Source organism: Macaca nemestrina, chromosome 11, assembly GCF_043159975.1.
Source record: "Macaca nemestrina isolate mMacNem1 chromosome 11, mMacNem.hap1, whole genome shotgun sequence".
NCBI lineage: Eukaryota > Metazoa > Chordata > Mammalia > Primates > Cercopithecidae > Macaca > Macaca nemestrina.
The window spans coordinates 57,572,277-57,593,640 of record NC_092135.1 but is presented as its reverse complement, the minus strand read 5'-3'; the positions used below and the strand labels follow the sequence as shown (position 1 = coordinate 57,593,640).

General features: G+C 39.9%; 1 protein-coding gene across 8 annotated transcripts in view; it reads left to right on the top strand.

Annotated features, from left to right (window-relative positions):
- Positions 1-3,676: 3,676 nt before the first annotated feature.
- The window catches only part of LOC105493191 (CD302 molecule), a 53,232-nt gene continuing 35,544 nt past the window's right edge, over positions 3,677-21,364 (top strand). For 7 of the 8 annotated variants that reach the window (XM_071072848.1, XM_071072847.1, XM_011760701.3 and 4 more), the window contains exons 1-5: positions 3,677-3,816; positions 12,759-12,869; positions 15,199-15,315; positions 15,997-16,170; positions 18,272-18,298. In XM_071072848.1, the coding sequence (XP_070928949.1) occupies positions 3,750-3,816; positions 12,759-12,869; positions 15,199-15,315; positions 15,997-16,170; positions 18,272-18,298 (496 nt within the window). In that variant the 5' untranslated portion in view covers positions 3,677-3,749. Of the gene's footprint in view, positions 3,817-12,758; positions 12,870-15,198; positions 15,316-15,996; positions 16,171-18,271; positions 18,299-18,991; positions 19,613-21,364 lie in introns of those variants that run through there. The other variant, XM_071072846.1, reaches the window with a different exon arrangement.

The window sequence follows — 21,364 nt, the reverse complement described above, 5'->3', positions numbered from 1 at the left end:
GCTCACTGCAGTCTCGACCTCCAACATTAATTTTTTTTTTTTTTCCTAGAGACAGGTGATTTCAATGTTACCTAGGCTGCTCTCAAACTCCTGGGCTCAAGTGATCCTCCCACTTCAGCCTCCCAAAGTGTTGGGATTACAGGCATAAGGCACCACACCTAGCCTGGGATCTTAGCTTGAAAAGAGTAATAAATTTGAAATACTCAATGAGAAAAATAGGAGAGGACACTGACTAAGGTAAAATCAAATACAAGGATTGCAGAAGAGCAATAGAGGGCCCAGATGAAATTAAAAGCCATATTGTTTATAGTGACAGCCATTGGGAGAACTGACTGATTTCCTCCACCTATCCTCAGTTGACTTCAGTAAAGTTGAGGAAAAAGAGAGCATGGGCCGGGCGAGGTGGCTCATGCCTGCAATCCCAGCACTTTGGGAGACCAAGGCGGGCAGATCACTTGAGGTCAGGAGTTCAAGACTAGCCTGGCCAACATGGTGAAGCCCCATCTCTACTAAAAATACAAAAAACTTAGCCAGGTGTGGTGACGTATGCCTGTAATCCTAGCTAGTCGGGAGGCTGAGGCAGGAGAATTGCTTGAACCCAGGAAGTGGAGGTTGAGGTGAGCTGAGGTAGTGCCACTGCACTCCAGCCTGGGCAACAGAGTGAGACTCTGTCTCCAAAAAAAAAAAAAAAAAAAGCATGAAGAAGAAAGCGGAGACCGCAGGTTCTGAGTTGGCCAGGTGAGCACACCAGAGGAACAAGGGGACAGAGGATGTGGTATCCCAGCTGGGTGGAGAAGGGAGAAAGAAAAGGCTGAGAAAAATGTAGGCAAGGGCCTGAAGTCTGGCATGAGTCAAAAGAGGACATAAGTTGGAGTGAGAGTGAAGGAAAAATTAAGGGTATGAGGTGTAACTGGAGAGTAAATTGGAGAGTGAAATATAACAGTACCCACATACAGGCAATAAGTAGTCTATTTCATCAGATTAGCATCAAAAATGAGGCAGTGTGCACCAGAGTTAACAATAAAATAATATAATTTTCTTTAGTCCAAATGACTTAAAATGACAGTGTTAAAATAAGTTTTGCCTTAAATAGATTGATTCATTAGGATGTCAATTCTATTGGTAAATGTAACCAATATTTGAAAAGTAGCTTAACACAAAGAAAACCACATTGATAAAATATACTTTGGTGCCTGAGGTGGGTTGGAAGAGATAACTTTCACAATTACATGATTGCTTAGAACTGTCCATTTTTACTTCTGTAATTAGGAAGGCAAAAGAGTCCGGAATCAAGATGTGTCAATATTCCAACGTAGAGTACCTTTGGAAGGATTCGCTCTGGTCTGGAGTTTGGTATATAATAAACCCATTATTCGCAGCCTGAGAAGAAGAATGGAAGTAAATAAGTTAAGCAAGACCTTAATACTTTGGCAAAGGGGCAGAACCTGGAATAGGTGGGAGAGTCCAGCACAGGACCTGGGCTCTGGTTCATTTGTTAGCATTCTCTGTGAGCCCACAGGGAATCACATCCCTTCTTTGGGTCACTCAATTTCCTTACTAGTAAATGAAGATGACCCCTACCACATCTAACACTCTATGACTCTCCTTATAGACCCCGTGGGTCAAATTTCCTTGGTGTAACCACTCTGGATTATCAGAAGTGTGGAAAGGGTTAGATTTTATTTTTTAAAAAAAGAGTAATTTTTGAGCAGTTATAGATGTATACAAAAAATGTAGCAGAAGGTATAGAGTTCCCATGTACCTCCTTACACATACCCCAGTTTCTCCAATTATTAACATCTTGCATTAGCAGGTACATTTGTTACAGTGGATGAGCCAATATTGACAAATTATTAACTAAAGGCTATTGTTCACACTAGGGTTCATCTTTGTTTTGTGCATTCTAAGGGTTTTAACACATATATAGTGATACACATCTACCATTACAGTATCCTACAGAATAATTTCATAGCTCTAAAAATCCTGTGTTCCATCTATTCATTCCCTCTTTCTTCCCACCCCTGCCCCTGGCAACCATTTATCTTTTTACTGTCTCCATAGTTTTGCCTTGTCTAAAATGTCATATAGTTGGAATCATATAATATATAGTCTTTTCAGATTGGCTTCTTTCTCTTAGCAAAACATATTTAAAGTTCTTCCATGTCTTTTTGTGGCTTGATAGCTTATTTGGTTTTAGTACTGAATAATATTTCATTGTTTGGATGTGCCATCGTTTATCCATTCACTTATTGAAGGACATCTTGGTTGCCTCTAGGTTTTGGCAATTATGAATAAAGCTGCTATCAACATTCATGTGCAGGTTTTTGTGTATATGTAAGTTTTTAACTCATTTGGATAAATACCAAGGAGTTGTGATTGCTAGATGGTATGGTAAGAGTACATTTAGTTTTGGAAGAAGCTTCTAAACTGTCTTCCAAAGTGGCTGTCCCATTCTGCATTTGCACCAGCACTGAGAGTTCTTTTTGCTCCACATCTTCGCCAACATGTGATCTTGTTAGCGTTTTTGGATTCTGGTATCTAATAGGTATGTAGTGGTATTTCATTTTTGTTTTAATATACAATTCAGCAATTACATATGATGTTGAGCATCTTTTCATCTATTTGCCATTATATAACTTCTTTGATGAGGTGTGTATTCAGATCATCTGCCCATTTTTTTTAACTGGGTCATTTGTTTTCATGTTGTTGAGTTTAGACTTGATTTTTTAGAACTCTTTTGCCGATGATATGAGGCTTAAACAAGCACCCTTGCTTGACCCTGGCTGGTGTTGTCCAGAGGCCCTCATGAGTGAAGTATAATTGCACAGTTTATGCATACATTGTAGCAAGCATAGCTTAAAGACTCTTCATCCAGGAGCTGGTAACAGAAAAGCTGTCGAAGAGACATAGTTCACTGAAAAGAGTCTTTGAAAAGGAGGATTCTGGCCAGTAGATCCAAAGGAGAAGGCTGGCAAACGCCACCTTAACCAAGTGATCCAAGTTAACATCAGTGATGAGACATCGACATCTTGTCCTTCTCGAGCAGGTACATCACTTCTGGGGTACTCTTGCCAAAAAAGCGCAACCTGAATCAAATCAGGAGGAAACGTCAGACAAAATGAAACTGAGGGACATTCTACAAAACGACTGGCCAGTACTTTTTAAATGTGGTTTGATCGTGAAAGAAAAAGAATGACAGAGAACTGTCCTAGATTAAAGGGAGACTAAGAAGACACGACATCTCAATGCAATGTATGATCCTGGATTGAATCCCAGAACAGAAAAGGACCCTTAGAGGGGCAATTAATGAGATGCGGTAAGTGCTGTAGATTAGCTAATCGCATTATACCAGTGGGAGTGTCCTGTGTTTGATCACTGCACTGGCGTTATATAAGATGTTAATATTTAGAAAAGCTGGCTGAAGGGTTACGGAAATCTCTTGTGCTGTTTTTGCAATATTTTCGAAAGTCCTAAGTTATTTCGGTTCAAATTAAAAGTTTAAAAAACAAAAATTAGAAGCTCCAGAAGGCCGCGCGCCAGCTGCTCCTGTGGGACGGAGCACACAGGTCCTCCTGGTGGGAGCCCCCCGTGCCGTTCACGCTCCGCCCGGCGGGCATTGAACCCTCACCCGAGAAGCGCCGCCCCCGCTCCCGCCTCGCCCCGCCCCGCCCCGCCCCGCCCCGCCCGCTCCGCCCCGCTCCGCTCCGCTCAGGCCGCGCCACCGCTGACGCCCCCCGGCACCCGCCGTCATGTCCCTGGCCGCGCCGCCCGCGCTCCTGCTGCCGCTGCTGGGGCTCGCAGCTGCTGCCGTCGCGGGTAAGCCCGTAAGCCGTCCCTCGCCGGGACCGCGCGCGACCGCCTTCGCCCCCTTCCCAACGCACACTCTTCGTCCTCGCGCACCCGAGGGCATCCCGCCCTTCCCTGCACGACCGTCCCCCGTGGGTCCTGGCTCCGGGTCACCTCTCACCCGCCTGCCCTCGGGGAGGGGAGGTGGCCGAGAATACGGGAGGGCCCTGTCTTCCTTCGAGTCCACATCCTCAGCGCAGACCCCACTCCGCGGGGAGGGAACCCCCAAATTAGGCCGATTGGCTGGAGAACTGAGGGACTTGGAGTTGCACGACGGGCGCCGTTTCAGGTCCATTTCAGGCTGAAATGAGAAGCAGGGACATTGGCGGCGATTTCCCCAGCTGGTGCGCGGCCGGGGTGGGGTTGCTGGGATGGGGGTGGGGGCGGAGGAAGCAGGCCCTCTTTTGCAAGCAGCGCTGTTTGTCTAGTTGGTTGGTGTTCAAGTTGTTGAAACAGGAAAACAGTTCAGCCAAATAACCCCTGGATGGAAGAGGAACGGGAACAGGCCAAGCTTGGATTTCACTGAAATCAAGGCGTTTTAAAGTTCTAGTCTGCTGTTGTGCAAGTGACATCTGAAAAATCACACACGTGACCACTCACTCACAAAATGACTTGTGAGGAAAATGCACAATTCTATTGATTGTTTTTTTTTTTTTTTTTTTAATTTCCATACAAGCATGTCAAAAATATGTGGATGGGGAGACTGGAGAAGGGAGACTTCCAAAAACACCACTGACTGAACAATTCCGGGAATTAAAGAGCAAAATAAACAAGAACTAAATTAGTACTTGTGTGGGCTTAAATAAAGTGCAAGAGATTTAAATAAAATGCAAGAGATTCCCCCCCAACCTCGGCCCCGAATTTCACTGCCTTTTTATAGTAAGTGCCTGTTCAAAGTCTGCTGACAGGAATATTTCAGTGGACCTCACTGCTGGAGGCAGCAGCAGCTCAGAACTTGCATACAAACCCAAGGTTCCTTTCTTGAAAGCTTTTGTGGACCAGCATTTATGACTGGTTATGCCACTTGCTGCCTGTCAAAGGGGCAGAAACAAGATGTGCCCATGTTCACACTGTTCAGACTGGGAACATTAATTTTGTCTAAGACAAAGCTGGGCTGTCTCTGAACCCTTCTTCTGCACACCCTCATTTTGCAAGCCAGTAACATCTCAACTCTCATGTAAACCACCCTCTGCGAGGCTGTGCATTTGTACTTTAGGCTAGTCGAATTTTCTTGTCAGATTTTTCTTTCTTGTCAGACTTTTAAAGAAAATCAGTTTCTAGATTTTGGTATGTCTCTTCTTCAGTGAAGCTGTTTTGACCAGCAATAGAGGGCAAATTTCCCTTTGGAAATTTTTGTGCATTTCCTTTGATAAGTCCAGTGTGGATCAATAGGCTTTTCAAGAGCTTTAGAAAAGTGCATGATGAATAAATTAATGTTGTTAATTAATCAGCTTCTCTCAGTCAGGAAGCTTTAAGGATTAATTTAGAAATGAGTGTGAGCTTTGACCTAGCTAGTTAACCAACTTATCTGCACTTCAGTAAAACAGAGATAATACTTACCTCACGGGGCTATTGGGAGCATTAAGTGGAAACTCCACGTCTAGTCCCTGTTACAGGTGTGGTTCATCTTGATTTCCTTCCCTTTATTCTCTTCATACAAAATGAAGGGTAATTGTTGCAACCAGAAAACATATGAATACCACCTTATGTGTATTGGATGTTTATGGTTACTGAGCACATTCATATACATGCTAATGTTATAGGGCTGAAAAACTAAGTGTGTTTTTCATAATACTTTACAAATCTCCCATCCAAGCAAGATCAGGGGTCATATTTGGCTTAGAACTAAGTCAAGAAAGAGTTTGTTGCTGAATACCAAGATCTTAATAGAAAAGCTCTTATGATGTTGCATAATAAATATGGGTATTGCATATAAATGTGATATTGAAATGGAAATCATTGTTATTTTCTGTCATTCTGGAGGTTATTAGTGAAGTGATCTTATGTTGTTCTTTGCTATTATTTTGAAAATCACAGTGGACAAAACATTCTTTAAATTCCTGAGTGAAAATCCATGGCATCTCTTTAAAAAGTTTTTCTGTAAGGGTGCTTAAGCACATAGTAGATGATCAGTATGTGTTTATTGGTCAGTGGTTTCCTATGCCTGGCATGAGATAACAAGCATGTTCTCAGTAAGTCCTCATTCCATGATCATCATGTGGATCAGAATCTAGGGAGTTTGAATTGCCATGTCCTACAAGCCTTAGATGAGGTGCCTCTGCCTTCTTCCCTGATGTCATCTCTTACCATCCTTCCTGTCATTCACTCTGTGTATCCATGGAGTAAACAGTATCTGGGTACTCCAACGCCTCTGGTCCTTCTGTGCACACCGCCTTCCTGCAGTCCTTGGCATGGCTGCCCCTACCTCCACCATTCAGATCTCTGTTCATATGTCACCTTCTCCAAAGCCTCCCTGAACACCCACATTCTCCATCACATCTCCATGTTTTATCTTTTCCAAGCCTTTCTGAATGCATCGTGTTTATTATTCATATGTCTTGCTTGTTGCTTCTCTTACCAGAGGGAAGCTCCATAATAACAGAGATTTTACCATCTTGTGGATTTTTGTTTTGTTTGATTTGTGTACCTGCACTTTATTCTAAGTTATAATAAAAGGATGAAAAATTTAGGTGAGTTATTTAAAAAGGAGGTGGGATAAGTGGATTGCAATTTTTTTTCAAATTATATTACCTCTGCTATGCACTCATTTCATAGATTGAATTCAAAGCCTTAAATCATCTTAATCTACTGATGCCACCTTTTCTTTCTTTCTTTTTTTTTTCCAAGATGGAGTCTCACTCTGTCACCCAGGCTGGAGTGCGGTGGTGCAATCTCGGCTCACTGCAACCACTACCTCCTGGGTTCAAGCAATTCTCCTGCCTCAGCCTCCCGAGTAGCTGGGATTACAGGCATGCGCCACCATGTCTAGCTAATTTTTGTATTTTTAGTAGAGATGGAGTTTCACCATGTTGGCCAGGTTGGTCTCAAACTTCTGACCTCGTGATCTGCCCACTTCAGCCTCCCAAAGTACTGGGATTACAGGGGTGAGCCACCGTGCCCGGCCTGATGCCACCTTTTCTGACTCTTGTGTATGGCACAGTTATGTTTCAGGGGAAATTATCTCAGATTAAATATTAGAGTATTTTAAAATAAATTTTGAAATGTTAATGTTTATTTTTCTTCCAATGAAAAAGTGAAATTACAATTAGGTATTATTTCAGGACTTCTTTTACTGTTGAGAATCTTTTAACACTTTGCTTATGTGTTGAAAACTAGTTTTGCAGCAAGATTACTTTCCATAATTTTTATTGTGCATATCAAATATTTCATTCCTTTTGTGGGGTTTTTTTTGTTTTTATTTTTTTGAGACAGGGTCTCACTCTGTCACCCAGGCTAGAGTGCAGTAGTGCAATCATGGCTCACTACAGCCTTGACCTCCTGGGCTCAAGTGATCCTCCCACCTCAGCCCCCCGAGTAGCTGGGACTACAGGTGCATGCCACCATGCCCTGCTATTTTTTTTTTTTTTTTTTTGTAGAGGTGGGGTCTCACTTTGTTGCCCAGGCTAGTCCCGAACTCCTGAGCTCAAGTGATCCTCCTACCTCAGCCTTCCAAAGCTCTGGGATTACAGGTGTGAACTGCCACGCCTGGCCTGTTTTAGATTTTGAGGGCAAATCTTGAGACCGAATCTTTAAAAAAATAGACCAGTGATGCCCAAAGAGAAAGGTACAGATTAACAATGGCACACCCTTCTGTGAAAAAATATTATTCATAGCCCTTCTGAAGAGGGAAGTGATGGGAGAATATGGAGATGCATGTCTTGAAAGCTAGATTGGGAAGAGTGATATGGAGAGGGGATGGGGTGTCAGAGTGCCTCAGTTTCTTTGGGATTCAGAGAGATCTTGCAGCTCAGAGTACAGCCACAGAATCTCTGGATTAGTCAGGGACTTGGAACAGCCACTCCCTCCTCCATACATATAAATGTAATAAATAGCCCCTCTTCTTCATCTGTCTCTGCCACAGTTGCCCTTGCAGAAGTTATGTGACTACAACTCATATCTTAATGGGAGAGGAGCAAAGGTCTTATTATTGACAATGAAAACAAAAAAGAAGTCTTTGCCTTTTCCTTCATTAATGTTTAGAACAAGTATGTCCCAAGAATCACTTCCTCATGCTGTGCCTGTTTTGTCTGTTTGTTTGTTTTTAAAAAAGAGAGAACTTATAAAGGAACCGAGAGTTCTATTAGATTTGACTGGTAATGCAAAGTATTCCTGTGGATATGATACTGTCTTCTATTAGCACATGACAATTTTAGGCAGAGGATCTATATAGAAACTTTTGGAGTTGTGCTAAGTACAGCTTCTAAAATATTCATGAGGCTCCTAAATTTCTGTACATATTAAAGAATTATAAAATTATAAAATCCCTAAGGGTCATTTAAGTGCATTATTAATCACAACCTATCATTCAGGACTGCTGTGAAGAAATAAGAGTCATAGAAAGGCCCTTTGCAGAGAGCTTAATGGGCAGGTTTTTAATTATATTAGGACTATAGCAAACATACTTAGCATTGAAGACGACTTCGTTTAGCCTTTTGCTCATGAGGTGCATGAACGTCAACAACTCTCCTCACAGGAGTTGTCCAGCCTCTATTTGAACCCTGTTCTTCTCAAAGTACAAATATACCTTTTGAGTAGTGCTTAAAATTTGTTTCTGGGGCACACAGTCTGATCTATAGCATGAGAAAAGGGGTTCCATGTTGAATTAACTGGAGTTACTGCTAATGCTGAAATCAGCCTAAGGAGAAGACAGTTGAAAGTTTTGGGGAAGTGAGTCAACAGTCTGTTTTCTCTTTTTCTATACACATCCTGTTAAAAAAGTTTTTTTTTGTCTTGTCACATGCAGATGCTCCTCGACTTAGAATGGGGCTATATCCCAATAAACTTGTAAAGTCAAAAAATCATAAGTCGTCCATCATTAAGTTCAGGACCATTTCTGTATTACTTAGTTATTCATCAATGGTCTTTGAGTAGCTGGTTATCATTATCATCATCATACTCATTCCCATACTGTGCAAACACAGTAGCTTTGTGTTTGCTACTCCCTCTGTTTGCCTGAAATATCCATGTGACTTTTTCCCTCCTATCTTTTCGGGGACACACACCACACACACACACACACACACACACACACACACACACACACACACACACACAGAGAGAGTTGGTTCTCTGTTTCTCTGGAGAACCCTAACACAATAACCAGTAGGATAATACAGTGTGACAATCAAGGCTGGATTATATGAAGCACTGCATGTCCACCTTTGCCCTCCTTTGAATCACTCACTCTGGGAGAAGCTACCTGCCATGTCGTAAGGACCCTCAAGCACCCCTGTGTAGAAGTCCACGTGGTGAGGAACTGTGGTGTCCTGCCCACAGCCAGTACCAGCTCACCACCCATATGAGTGAGCCTCCTTGAAGCTGACCTACTAGCTCCAGTTCAGTATTCAGATGGCTGCAGCCCTAGCCAGCATCTTCACTGTAACTTCATAGAGACCCCAAGCCAGAATCACCCAGACAAGCAACTGCTTCTGAATTCCTGACCCTGAGAAACTGTGTATAATAAGTGTTTCTTGTTTTAAGCTGCTCATTTTTTACATAGCAATAGACCACAATACACCATCTAACATATTATTTTACGTATTTATCTTCCTTTTGCATATCTGTCTCAACTAGAACATAAATTTCCAGGAGGATAGGAATTTTTTTCCTTTTTGTTCACTGTGGAATCCCAAGCACCTAGCACAATTTTTTAACAGCAACCCCCTCACATAGGTACTGTTATTCCCATTATACAGATAAGGAAACCGGGACACAGTAAGGTTAAATAACATGTCCAAGATTGTGTAGTCAGAGCCAGACTTTTCTCTACAACCTAATGGGCTTAACCAGAGTCCTGTATTGACCCACTTCTATGCATCCCTTCCAGTGTTATATTCAAGGCGGAAGGATAGTTATTATTGAGAATACAATTAGATCTCAGACATGATCTTTGCTGTCGTGGAGTTAACAATCATTTGGGAAAGCAGGATGCATATCAGATAGCCGCTAAATAAAGCAGGATCTAATGAGTGCTATGTAAACGTGGATAGGCCGTCAGAGGGTAACACATTGCCTTTTCCAAAGAAGAATGACTACCCATAGTTCTTATGATTTGTGCCATATTATTTTCAAAACCCTAGCCACAACTAATTGGAATAAGGATAATTTCCTTAATCAAAAGCTGACTACTCTAGGTAGGCATCAGCCCAATATGGGGCCTAGTATATGAACGCTAAGCCTATTTGACTGTTGAGATAGTATCCTCAGTTTTCTTATTGGCCACGTATCTGTACAATAAATCTATCATCTTGTAGCCTGAGCATGTCTTTAGTCCTTGTTGCCAGAAAAGGCCTCTCATGCATAATGCAGTTTAAAAGTCCTACAGATGTTCAGAGGAGTCATAGGTTAGAGGAAGATAAGGCTGAGACACTTCATGGAGAATTGACACATGAGCTGCCGCTGAAATAAGCATATACTTTAATCAGTGTTTTAGAGATCATATCTTCGAATCGTTTTAATTTATAAAGTATAAGAACTACATGTTTTCACAGCATGCCAGGAGCAAAAGATAAAAAAAAAGAACTATAAGTGCTTGACTTGGGTGTTGATTATATTTTTGTGGACTTATTACACATATTTTATTTTATATAAATGGTATTTCAAAAATTCATTCATTTTTGTATATTGTCGAGTTGTTATAAGTAGAAAACAGTATCTGTAGTTTTGACTAGAAATAATACAAAAGTGCATTTCTGAACCTGTGGTTCAATAATTGCCAATGATTTATAAAAGTGTTTCAGATGTCATTCAGTGTGGTAATGCAGTCTGTTTCCATTTCATTTTTTAAAAAATCCATAAGGTAAAAGAAAAAGAGCAATAAAAGGAACCAGACGAAAGTAAAAGAGGGAAAAAAGAAGAGAAAGAGTAATCGAAGTTTGTAATTTAGAGCCTCTGCCCTTTTGACTTTCAGTTTGAGTTTTATTCTGGAAATGACTGCTGTGTCCTCTGTCATGTCTCTGGCAGCAGAGAGGGGAAGGAGGGAAGAAATCTGCCTTTACATCCTAGTTCACTCATTCAATGAATATTTATGGAGACCTTACTAGGTACCTGTAACTGTGCTTTTTATCATACACCCTCTGCCTGGATTCTTTTTTTGAGACGGAGTCTGGCTCTGTCGTCCAGGCTGGAGTACAGTGGCCGGATCTCAGCTCACTGCAAGCTCCGCCTCCCGGGTTTACGCCATTCTCCTGCCTCAGCCTCCCGAGTAGCTGGGACTACAGGCGCCCGCCACCTCGCCCGGCTAGTTTTTGTATTTTTTAGTAGAGACGGGGTTTCACCGTGTTAGCCAGGATGGTCTCGATCTCCTGACCTCGTGATTCGCCCGTCTCGGCCTCCCAAAGTGCTGGGATTACAGGCTTGAGCCACCGCGCCCGGCCCTTCTGCCTGGATTCTAAGCATTATATCTGACACATAGAAGTTGCTCAGCAAATGTCTGATACGGATGATGGGTAGATAGGTGACCAGTTGTTGATAACTTGTTGAAAAGTATAAAAGATGGAATTTTGCATCTCACTATCATGGAGTAGAAGACTAATACTCCCATTAAGAACAACTAGAAAATCTAGATTAAATTCCTGGAAGTGGATTTGAAAGAATAAGAGTTTCTCTGAATAAAGACCAGATTTTCAAAGAAGGTGGCAGAAATGTGTAATGAACCTGAGATGGCTGAATGCTATTTCTCAGGGAAAGGATCTACCTGCTCCATATACAGACTTTCAACCAAGTGTCTTGTTTTCAGACCTTCCTCCTACAAAGCTGTCTGGCTTCTCCAATTCCTGACTCTATTCTGGACTTCTTTGCTTTGCAAATGTTGGTATCATGTAATTTTATAGCCAGATTGTTTTAATGTTTCATAATGAACATTTTCCCAAAGCAAAGTGTTTGCTGCAAAACAACCGTATCTTTAAGCCAGCATTGTGGGAGAGTTCTAGATTCCTACCAGAGTTAAACCCAAGGTAGTCATATGTGTAATTCAAGTGCTTATAAAACAGCTGGAAGGAAAAAAAACTTGGATATAAAATAAATTTAGGTGGGTCACAGTGGTTCTAGAGCCTAGGCTTAAAAATGCACATCTTTATAATAAACAAAAAGAGACCAAGATAGAGGTGAAGGAGATGTCCCCTTAGAGCAGTAGAGGAAGAGTTATGGTTCTATTTCATTGAACTACTTTAAAGAATCTACTTTGATGAGGTGTTAAATTAAGGACATTCATAAGAACATCAGTCTCGTTTTCCTGTGCAATATGAAAACTTGTGTGAATATTTATAAGCTAGCAACTTCTTTTTCTCTTCTGTTCTTAGAGGTATAATTTGAACAACAGGGCCTTGTAAAAGTCTGAAGACTTTTGAAATTGTTAAATACTGCAAAGATAACCTTCAAACAGAAGTGTGTAATCCTGATTGGCTGTCTTCTAGATAGTTTGTTGCCTTGAATTCCTAAACAACCTAAAAACTTGTATCTTTGCTCTGTAAAGTCAGAAGAGAATCATTGGCACATTTCTCTTTTTCCGTATGTATAATGGAGAGAAACAAATTCCTGTTACACTGGTTGATTTCTTATTTTAATAAAGATTTAACAAAGGAAATTGCCTTTGTGTGTGTGTGAAAATTTAATATCTAATATCCTTATCTTTGGGAATTCATGTAATTCTTTTTCTCAAGTTATTTAACAGTGTTCTTCTTTTTTCTACATAGACTGTCCTTCATCTACTTGGATTCAGTTCCAAGACAATTGCTACATTTTTCTCCAAGAAGCCATCAAAGTAGAAAGCATAGAGGATGTCAGAAATCAGTGCACTGACCATGGTAAAAGGCTTATTCTTTTCTGTTTGTTTTTTCACAAATTAGTAAACAGTGTTCATTAATTTCTTTAAAAACTGATTTTGTCACATCTGACTTTTAACTGGGTCCTAAGATTTAATGTACAACTTTTATTTGACAACACACAAGCTACAGGCAGTGGAATTGGGTATATATTTAATCCTGGAGTTGAAAGACAGTTGTTGGACAATATGGTCCAAAGCAGGGTCTATTTAACATGCATATCCTGTGACAGGCACTGTGGTTAAGCACACCATATACTTTACCTGGCTTTAATTATCATAACAAACCTATCAAGTAGTGTATTATCATCATTTTATTGAGAGATGAAATTAACTTCAGTTATTTGTTCAAGGTAACACAGGAAATAATTGACAAAGCCAGGATTTTAACCCAGGTCTGTTAGATTTTAGGCTTAGAGTTCTTAATCACTTAGTTATTCTCCTGGAAAGTGCTGAAGTCAGATTACATAGGACCATGAAGTAAGACTGTAGTAAAAAAGAGTATATCAAGGAAAAATTATAAAAAGGCGATTTGCTAGAGCATACACTCAGTGTTCTCTAGGAAATAGATTTATAACTTCACATTGTAAAATATTTGAAATAAAAATATCTGTTTTTTTTTTTTTTGAGACAGGATCTTGCTCTGTCACCCAGGCTTGAGTGCAGTGGCATGATCACAGCTCACTACAGCCTTGAACTCCTGGGTTCAAGTGATCCTCCCATGTCAGCCCTCTGAATAGACAGGACTACAGATGTGCGCTATTTTGTTTGTTTGTTTGTAGAGACGGGGTTTCACTATGTTACCCAGGCTGGTCTGAAACTCTTGGCCTTAAGTGATCCTCTCACCTTGGCCTTCCAAGGTGCTGGGATTATAAGTGTGAGCCACTGCATCCAGCCAAAAAATGTCATTTTTTAAAGACTGTGCTTGGAGGCTATTTATATATTTGGCTATTGGGCCCAATTGAGCCTCTAATTATTTTGACACTTTTTTTTTTTTGAAATGGAGTTTCACTCTTGTTGCCCAAGCTAGAGTGCAGTGGTGTGATCTCAACTCACTGCAACCTCTGCCTCCTGGGTCCAAGCGATTCTCCTGCCTCAGCCTCTGGAGTAGCTGAGATTACAGGGGTGCACCACCATGCCCGGCTAATTTTTTGTATTTTTAGTAGAAACAAGGTTTCACCATGTTAGCCAGGCTGGTGTCGAACTCCTGAGGTCAGGCAATCCACCTGCCTCGGCCTCCCAAAGTGCTGGGATTACAGGCGTGAGCCACCGTGCCCAGCCTAAAGGTGCTTTTTATTACTGTTATATTCTTCAACAATAACATTTGGAAGAATGTTTCAAACTGTATTAGGGATACCTTAATCAAAATCATATACATTTATTATAGAAGGAATAAATGTAAACACTGAAATTATTAATCTTATTAAAGTGCCACATAGTACTTAATACATATATGTTGTTTCCCTTTGAGAAAGTCCTACATGAACATCGGCTCTGTGAAAACAAGACGAAATTTCCAACATGCCAATATGGTTTTATTTCAAGGCAGCTGAAATAAAATAATAGCAATTCTGCTGGTCTTAGAATATTTTTAAATCAAGTTTTCCCCTGCAACTATTTTCTTTCTTTCCTTCCTTTTCCTTTTTCTTTTCATCTTTCTCTTTCTCTCTTCCTTCCTTCTTCTCTTTCTTTTTCTTTTTCTTCTCTCTCTCTCTTTTTGTTCATTCTTTCTTTCCTTTTTACATTTTTTTTTAATGGATTCTCAGTCTGTTGCTCAGGCTGGAGTGCAGTGGTGTGATCTCAGCTCATTGCAACCTCTACCTCCTGGGTTCAAGCAATTCTCCTGCCTCAGCCTCCTGAGGAGCTGGGATTACAGACACGTGCCACCAGACCCAGCTATTTTTTTTTTTTTTAATATTTTTTTGGTAGAGACAGGATTTCATCATGTTGGCCAGGCTGCTTTCAAAGTCCTGACCTCAGGTGATCCACCCGCCTCAGCCTCCCAAAGTGCTGGGATTATAGGCATGAGCCACCGCGCCCGGCCCCTACAACTGTTTTCTATCCCTTAAAAAAAAATTATATTAGGTATACTGAGACATAAACGTAATTTCAATGACATAAATCATATTCAAGGCTGAGAGCCAAGACATGTCCCTGTAACCTTATTAGCTTGTATGAACCGTAAGATCAAAGTTCATTGTCCAGCTCTAATATATATAGAAAGTTAAGCAACTATTTATTATTTTTATTTACCTAGTGATTTTCACTGATTCTAGAATATGCTGACTTTTTTCTCTTTAAAATAATTTCAGGAGCGGACATGATAAGCATACATAATGAAGAAGAAAATGCTTTTATATTGGATACTTTGAAAAAGCAATGGAAAGGCTCAGATGATATCCTACTAGGCATGTTTTATGACACAGATGGTAAGTGATATTTACCTCGTGGGACGTGACTTTGTTCTTTTTTAATGTCGTAAAACTGATGGCTCTTCAATTCTCTAGTTCAAGTTGATGATTCCTGTGGCCTCCAGGTGTTACATTTTCAGTGTGCGGCTATGATCGTACCACAGCTTGTATCTGCATAACTCAATGAGTTACACAGATGAAAGCCACAGTTGATTCTTGTCTGGATTAAAATGTGGCTCTAAGGCTCAGTATTTTTGTAATATAGCATGATCATAAAAGTTAGTATTAGCATCTGCAACTAATAGGCTAAGGATAGAGTAAATTATCACAGTTCTATTATATAAATGTATTTATCATCACTGTAGACAAATATAAAGTACGTATGTAAACATTTTCAAGTGAAATGAAATTACTAAGGTTACTACTAACATTTAACTATTTTTCTTGACTTTTCCCATAAGAATATTATACATATATATATTTTTGCAAAAACTGAATCATCTTCAGAAACCTCTTAAATCGATAGCTTTTGATGATTTGGCTGTACACAGGATATATTCCTCCTTCTAATTTTAATCCTACAACCAAAAGTTTAGACCAGACATACCTTAGTAACTTTCCACCTTTAATCCTACACGCTTTTCGACTTGAACACCTTTTAAAACTGTCATAATGTTGAAAATATTCCTTAATTGACAGATGCGAGTTTCAAGTGGTTTGATAGTTCAAATATGACATTTGATAAGTGGACAGACCAAGATGATGGGGAGGATTTAATTGACACCTGTGCTTTTCTGCACATCAAGACAGGTGAATGGAAAAAAGGAAATTGTGAAGTTTCTTTTGTGGAAGGAACACTATGCAAAACAGCTAGTAAGTATGACTGAAGGTGTTTTTCCATTCTAGGAGGGGCAGGGAAAGTAGGGCTGGTTTTAAAATAATTTTGAGATAAGTATGCCTCAATAAATAGGATAAGGCTAGGCACGGTGGCTCACACCTGCAATCCCAGCACTCTGGTAGACTGAGGCGGTGGATTCCTTGAGTGCAGGAGTTCCCAGCTTGAGCAACATGGCGAAAACTCATCTCTACAAAAAATACAAACATCAGCTGGGCATGGTGGTGTGCACCTGTGGTCCCAAATACATGGGAGGCTGAGGTGGGTGGATCAATTGAGCCTGGGAGGTTGAGGCTGCAGTAAGCGGTGAATAAGTCATTGTACTCCAGCCTGGGCAAAGAGCAACACTCTGTTTCAAAAAAAAAAAAAAAAGAAAGAAAGAAAAGAAAAGAGAATAAGACTTCAGAATATATTAATAGGATGGTTTGCTCTTAAGTCTCTTGGAACTCAAATTATAATTCTCTTACATTTAGGAGATAAGGCCAGATCACATGAAATAGGCATACTTTTATTCTATCTGCTTAGTGTTTGCAAGAGGTCAAAAATTTCTTGTTTAAAGGAATTATTATAATCTCTTTGCATGTGATTTAAGTGAGCAGAAGTGGTGAAGAATAATCATGTATAATTCTAGAATTCTCGTGTTACTTTACAGGGAATTCGATTCTCCATAAGAACATCCTTTGTTTAGGCAAACAAAAACTACATCATAGTCTATAATTCATTTGGAATTAAAATGTTTTCTTCTGACCCATCAGAAGGTTTTTTTTTGTTTTTTTTTTTTGTTTTTTTGTTTTTTTGAGACGGAGTCTCTCTCTGTCCCCCAGGCTGGAGTGCGGTGGCGCAATCTTGGCTCACTGCAACCTCTGCCTCCCGGCTTCAAGCGATTCTCCTGCCTCAGCCTCCCGAGTAGCTGGCACTACAGGCAGCTGGCACTACAGGCACCTGCCACCACGCCCGGCTAATTTTTATATTTTTTAGTAGAGATGGGGTTTCACCAGATTGGCCAGGCTGGTCTCAAACTCCTGACCTTGTGGTCTGCCCCCGTCCGGCCTCCCAAAGTGCTGGGATTACAGGCGTGAGCCACTGTGTCCAGCCCAGAAGGTTTTTTAATGAACAGAATTATCCTGGCCCACAATAGTATTTTGATATTTGTTAAAATACTACACAGTTTGTTATTCTAAGTTTTAGAAAGTAAATGTTTTCTCATTAAAGAAACTTAAATTTTCAAAATGTGGGCTGGGCACAGTGGCTCATGCTTGTAATCCCAGCACTTTTTGAGGCTGAGGCAGCCTTGTCAACATAGCAAGACCACCATCTCTACAAAAAAAGTTTTGTTTTGTTTTTTAATGTTTCAAAATATGAATTTGGGGTGCTTGAAACATGATATAAGCAACCATTTCCCCATTTTGCATACTTAGTATTTTCCCCTTCTACTTCAACTGTAAACCAAAACTCCACATCCTGCTCTGCTTAATTCCTTTCTTTACATATGGAAGTATGTACATTTCTTTACTTGCAACGGCAGGATCCTTGACTACTATTAGTTTTACAGTGATTATCAAAATGTTCATCATAGTTTTATGGTAGTAGTATTCAACTTCAAATATTTGTTTTGCAAAATATTGGTTCTTTTCAGGTACTGCACCTCATGGTGCAATTACATAAACAAAGTTTTTAATTAAACTATAACTTCAAAACATCAGAAGTAGTGAGTACATCCATACTAAGGTAGTTAGGGTCACAGTTGTTTAATTTTACGACATTTGTTTTCTATACTCTCCAACCAGAATCCTCTTTTTTCCTTTACCTCATTATTGTCTTTTCCTCAAGATCCCATATTCGTTTCCACCAACCAAGCTAATGCATGTTGTGAGCCCTCTACAGCTTTCTTTAAAAACTAAGTTCAAAACAGACAAGAGACAATTAATGAGGCAAAGAAATACGGATTTTAAGCTATGAATATGTTGATATTAAGCTACTAATAAAAGGGTTTATTTTTAATGATTGTGAACATGTTTAAAGTCAATCCTATAATAAAGCATAATTAAATTCTAATTTTAATTTTCTTTCGTATTTTAGTTCCATACAAAAGGAAATATTTATCAGGTAAGTGATGATTTGGTCTTTAAATTTTTCCCACAATTAAAAATATATCAAAATTCTGGCATATTAAAATACTATTACAGATCCCTTTTAAAAATTATGTAATACAAAGTAGAACAATTTTTATAAGAATGTAGAAAGGTCTCTTAGTAATAAGACTCGACATTTTAAATATATTCTACAATATGTAGTTTTGTCTGACTTCTTTGACTTGGGAATTTTTTTTAGATTCATCTGTGTTGTGCACATTCACTGAATTTTTTTCCTAAGCCTTATAATACTTTATGAATATATCACATATTGTCCATTCTCTTGTTTATGGATATTTGGATCACTTCTAGTTTCAAACTAATTTGAATAGAGCTGCCTACGAACATTCTCATACATCTTCTTTTGGACTATGTTCTCATTTTCTTTGAGTATATTCTAGAAAGTAGAAAGCTGGGTCATAGGGCAAGTATATGTATTTAGATTTATTAGAAACCACCAAATAATTTTTCAAAATGCTTAAATCATGTTACTACTGGCAGCGTGTCCAAGTTCCATTTGCTCCATGTTCACCCCATGATGGTATTGTCAATTTCTTTATTTTTAGCCATTCAGATCAGGTGTGTAGTGATCTTTTTGCAGCTTTTTCATTTACCTGATGATGTTGAGCACCTTTCAGATGATTATTTGTATATCTTTTGTGAAAAGGCTTTTACCCATTTTCGGAGTGCGGAGTGCGGAGCTTGACTCGCTGCAGTCTCGACCTCCTGGGCTCAAGCAATTCTTCCACCTCAGCCTCCCAAGTACCTTGGACTACAGGTGTGGGTCGCCATACCCAGATAATTTTTTTTGTACAGATGGGGTTTCACCCTGTTACCCAGGCTAGTCTCAAACTTCTGGGTTCAAACGATCCACCCACCTCAGCGTCCCAAAGTGCTGAGATTACAGGCGTTGGGCCGCCATGCCCAGCCACCCATATTATTTTTATCGAGTTGCCTTTATTATTGGTAGGAATTTTTAAAATAACTTTTGTTTCTTTAAATTTGGATATGGGCTGGGCTAAATAATACAAAGCTTAGCCGGGCACGGTGGCGAGTGCCTATAATCCCAGCTACTTGGGAGGCTGAGGCAGGGAGAATTACATGAACCTGGGAGGTGGAGGTTGCAGCACTCCAACCTCGGTGACAGAGTGACTACATCTAAAAACCAAAAAAATTGAATCTGAGTCCTTTGTCAGTTTTCTATTTGGGGGTTACTACGATAGAACTATGACAGAGGAGAAGAAAAGAAGTGTTGAGTTCGTGTGTATACAGGAATTACATCTTCATTCATCTATAGGAAGAAGACAATAAATAACAAGCGTTAGTGTGGATATGCAACAATTGGAACTCTTGTGGTGGGTATGTAAAATGGGGCAGCCTCTGTGAAAAACAGTGTGGTAGTTCTTCAAAAAAATTAAAATTACCATATGATCCAGCAATTCCACTTCTCAGTATGTATCCCAAATAACTGAAAGCAAGGAGTCTTTAATATCCGTACACCCATCTCTTTGATAGTTGTGTATCTATGTTCATAGCATCATTTGCCATAGCCAAAAGGTGGAAGCAACCCGTGTCCATTGATGAAGAGATAAACAAAATGTAATCTGCGCATACAAATGAGTATCATTTAGCCTTAAAAGACACGAAAATTCTGACACACGCTACAACATTCATAAACCTGAAGGACATTAGGTTAAACAAAATAAGCCAGTCACAGGCCGGGCGCAGTGGCTCACGCCTGTAATCCCAGCACTTTGGGAGGTCGAGGCGGGTGGATCACCTGAGGTCAGGAGTTGGAGACCAGCCTGGCCAACATGGCGAAATCTCGTCTCTACTAAAAAAAAAAAAATTAGGTGAAACCTGGAGGCAGAGGCTGCAGTGAGCCGAGATCGCTCCACTGCACTCCAGCCTGGGCCAGACAGAGCAAGCCTCCATCTAAAAAAAAAAAAAAGAAAAGAAAAAAAAAAAAAAAAAAGCCAGTCACAAAAGGCCAAGTTCTGTATAATTCTTACCTACAGTATGAGGTACCTGAAGTAGTCAACCTCACCAAGAAACTCTTTGCCAAGGGTTAGGTCAGGGAGAAATGGGAATTTAATAGGTAGAGTTTCCATTTTACAAAATGAGTTGTTCTGTGAATGGATGGTGGTGATGTAGCACAACGAAGTGAATATACTTAATGCTACTGCTCACCTAAGATATTTGTTACATGTAATTCTTTAAATTACATTTAAAAAAATCAAGTAGCAGAAGCATGTTATTTAGACATGGAGATAAATAGCTGAAGCAACAGGAGTGTAGTTAACTTTAAGGAATGGATGTTCAGGTGAGTAGTAGTGGAGCAGGAGCACAGTATTTTCATTACGTATCTTCTAGAACTGATTTCTAAGCTATGTAAATGTATTACTTTGGAAAACACAGAGATACATGTAAGTTGGAACGTTTAGAAAAAAATAGATCTATGGCTTCAAAACCATGAATAGATGAAACATCTGGCAACATAGGGTCTTCAGACTACAGAAAAAGTAATCTCTAAATTCATTACATGTATATATGTGTACGTAAATGCATATTAAATATGTGTATAATTTAGTGAGTAAATACTGTGTGTCAGACTGTCTCCTAAAGTTAGACATTGAAGACAGAGCAATGAACAAAAGCCCCTGCTCTCAAGCATACATTCTAGTGGGAAGGGTAAAACAAAAATATGTGAGATAGTGACATATCCTATAGGGAAAACAGGCAGATAAGGATGAATTCCAGTGCAAGAAGGGAGGTGCTGTACTTTTTTATTTTTCATAGGGTGGCCAGGGAAGGCCTCATTTGATAAGGCCATGAGTTTGCAGAATCAAGACCTAAAGTTAAAGTGAAAGCCTGTCATGTAGACAGACAGGGATTAGGCTTAGTCTGACTTTAAGGAGTAACGGTAGAGAACATGGAGTTGAAACAGCAAGGAAAACCACCCAATAATTAAATGTAGCTGCAATCTTGGCAAACAGGGAGTTCCCCTTCATACCAAGTGTAAGCTGGAAGACTCCCTTGG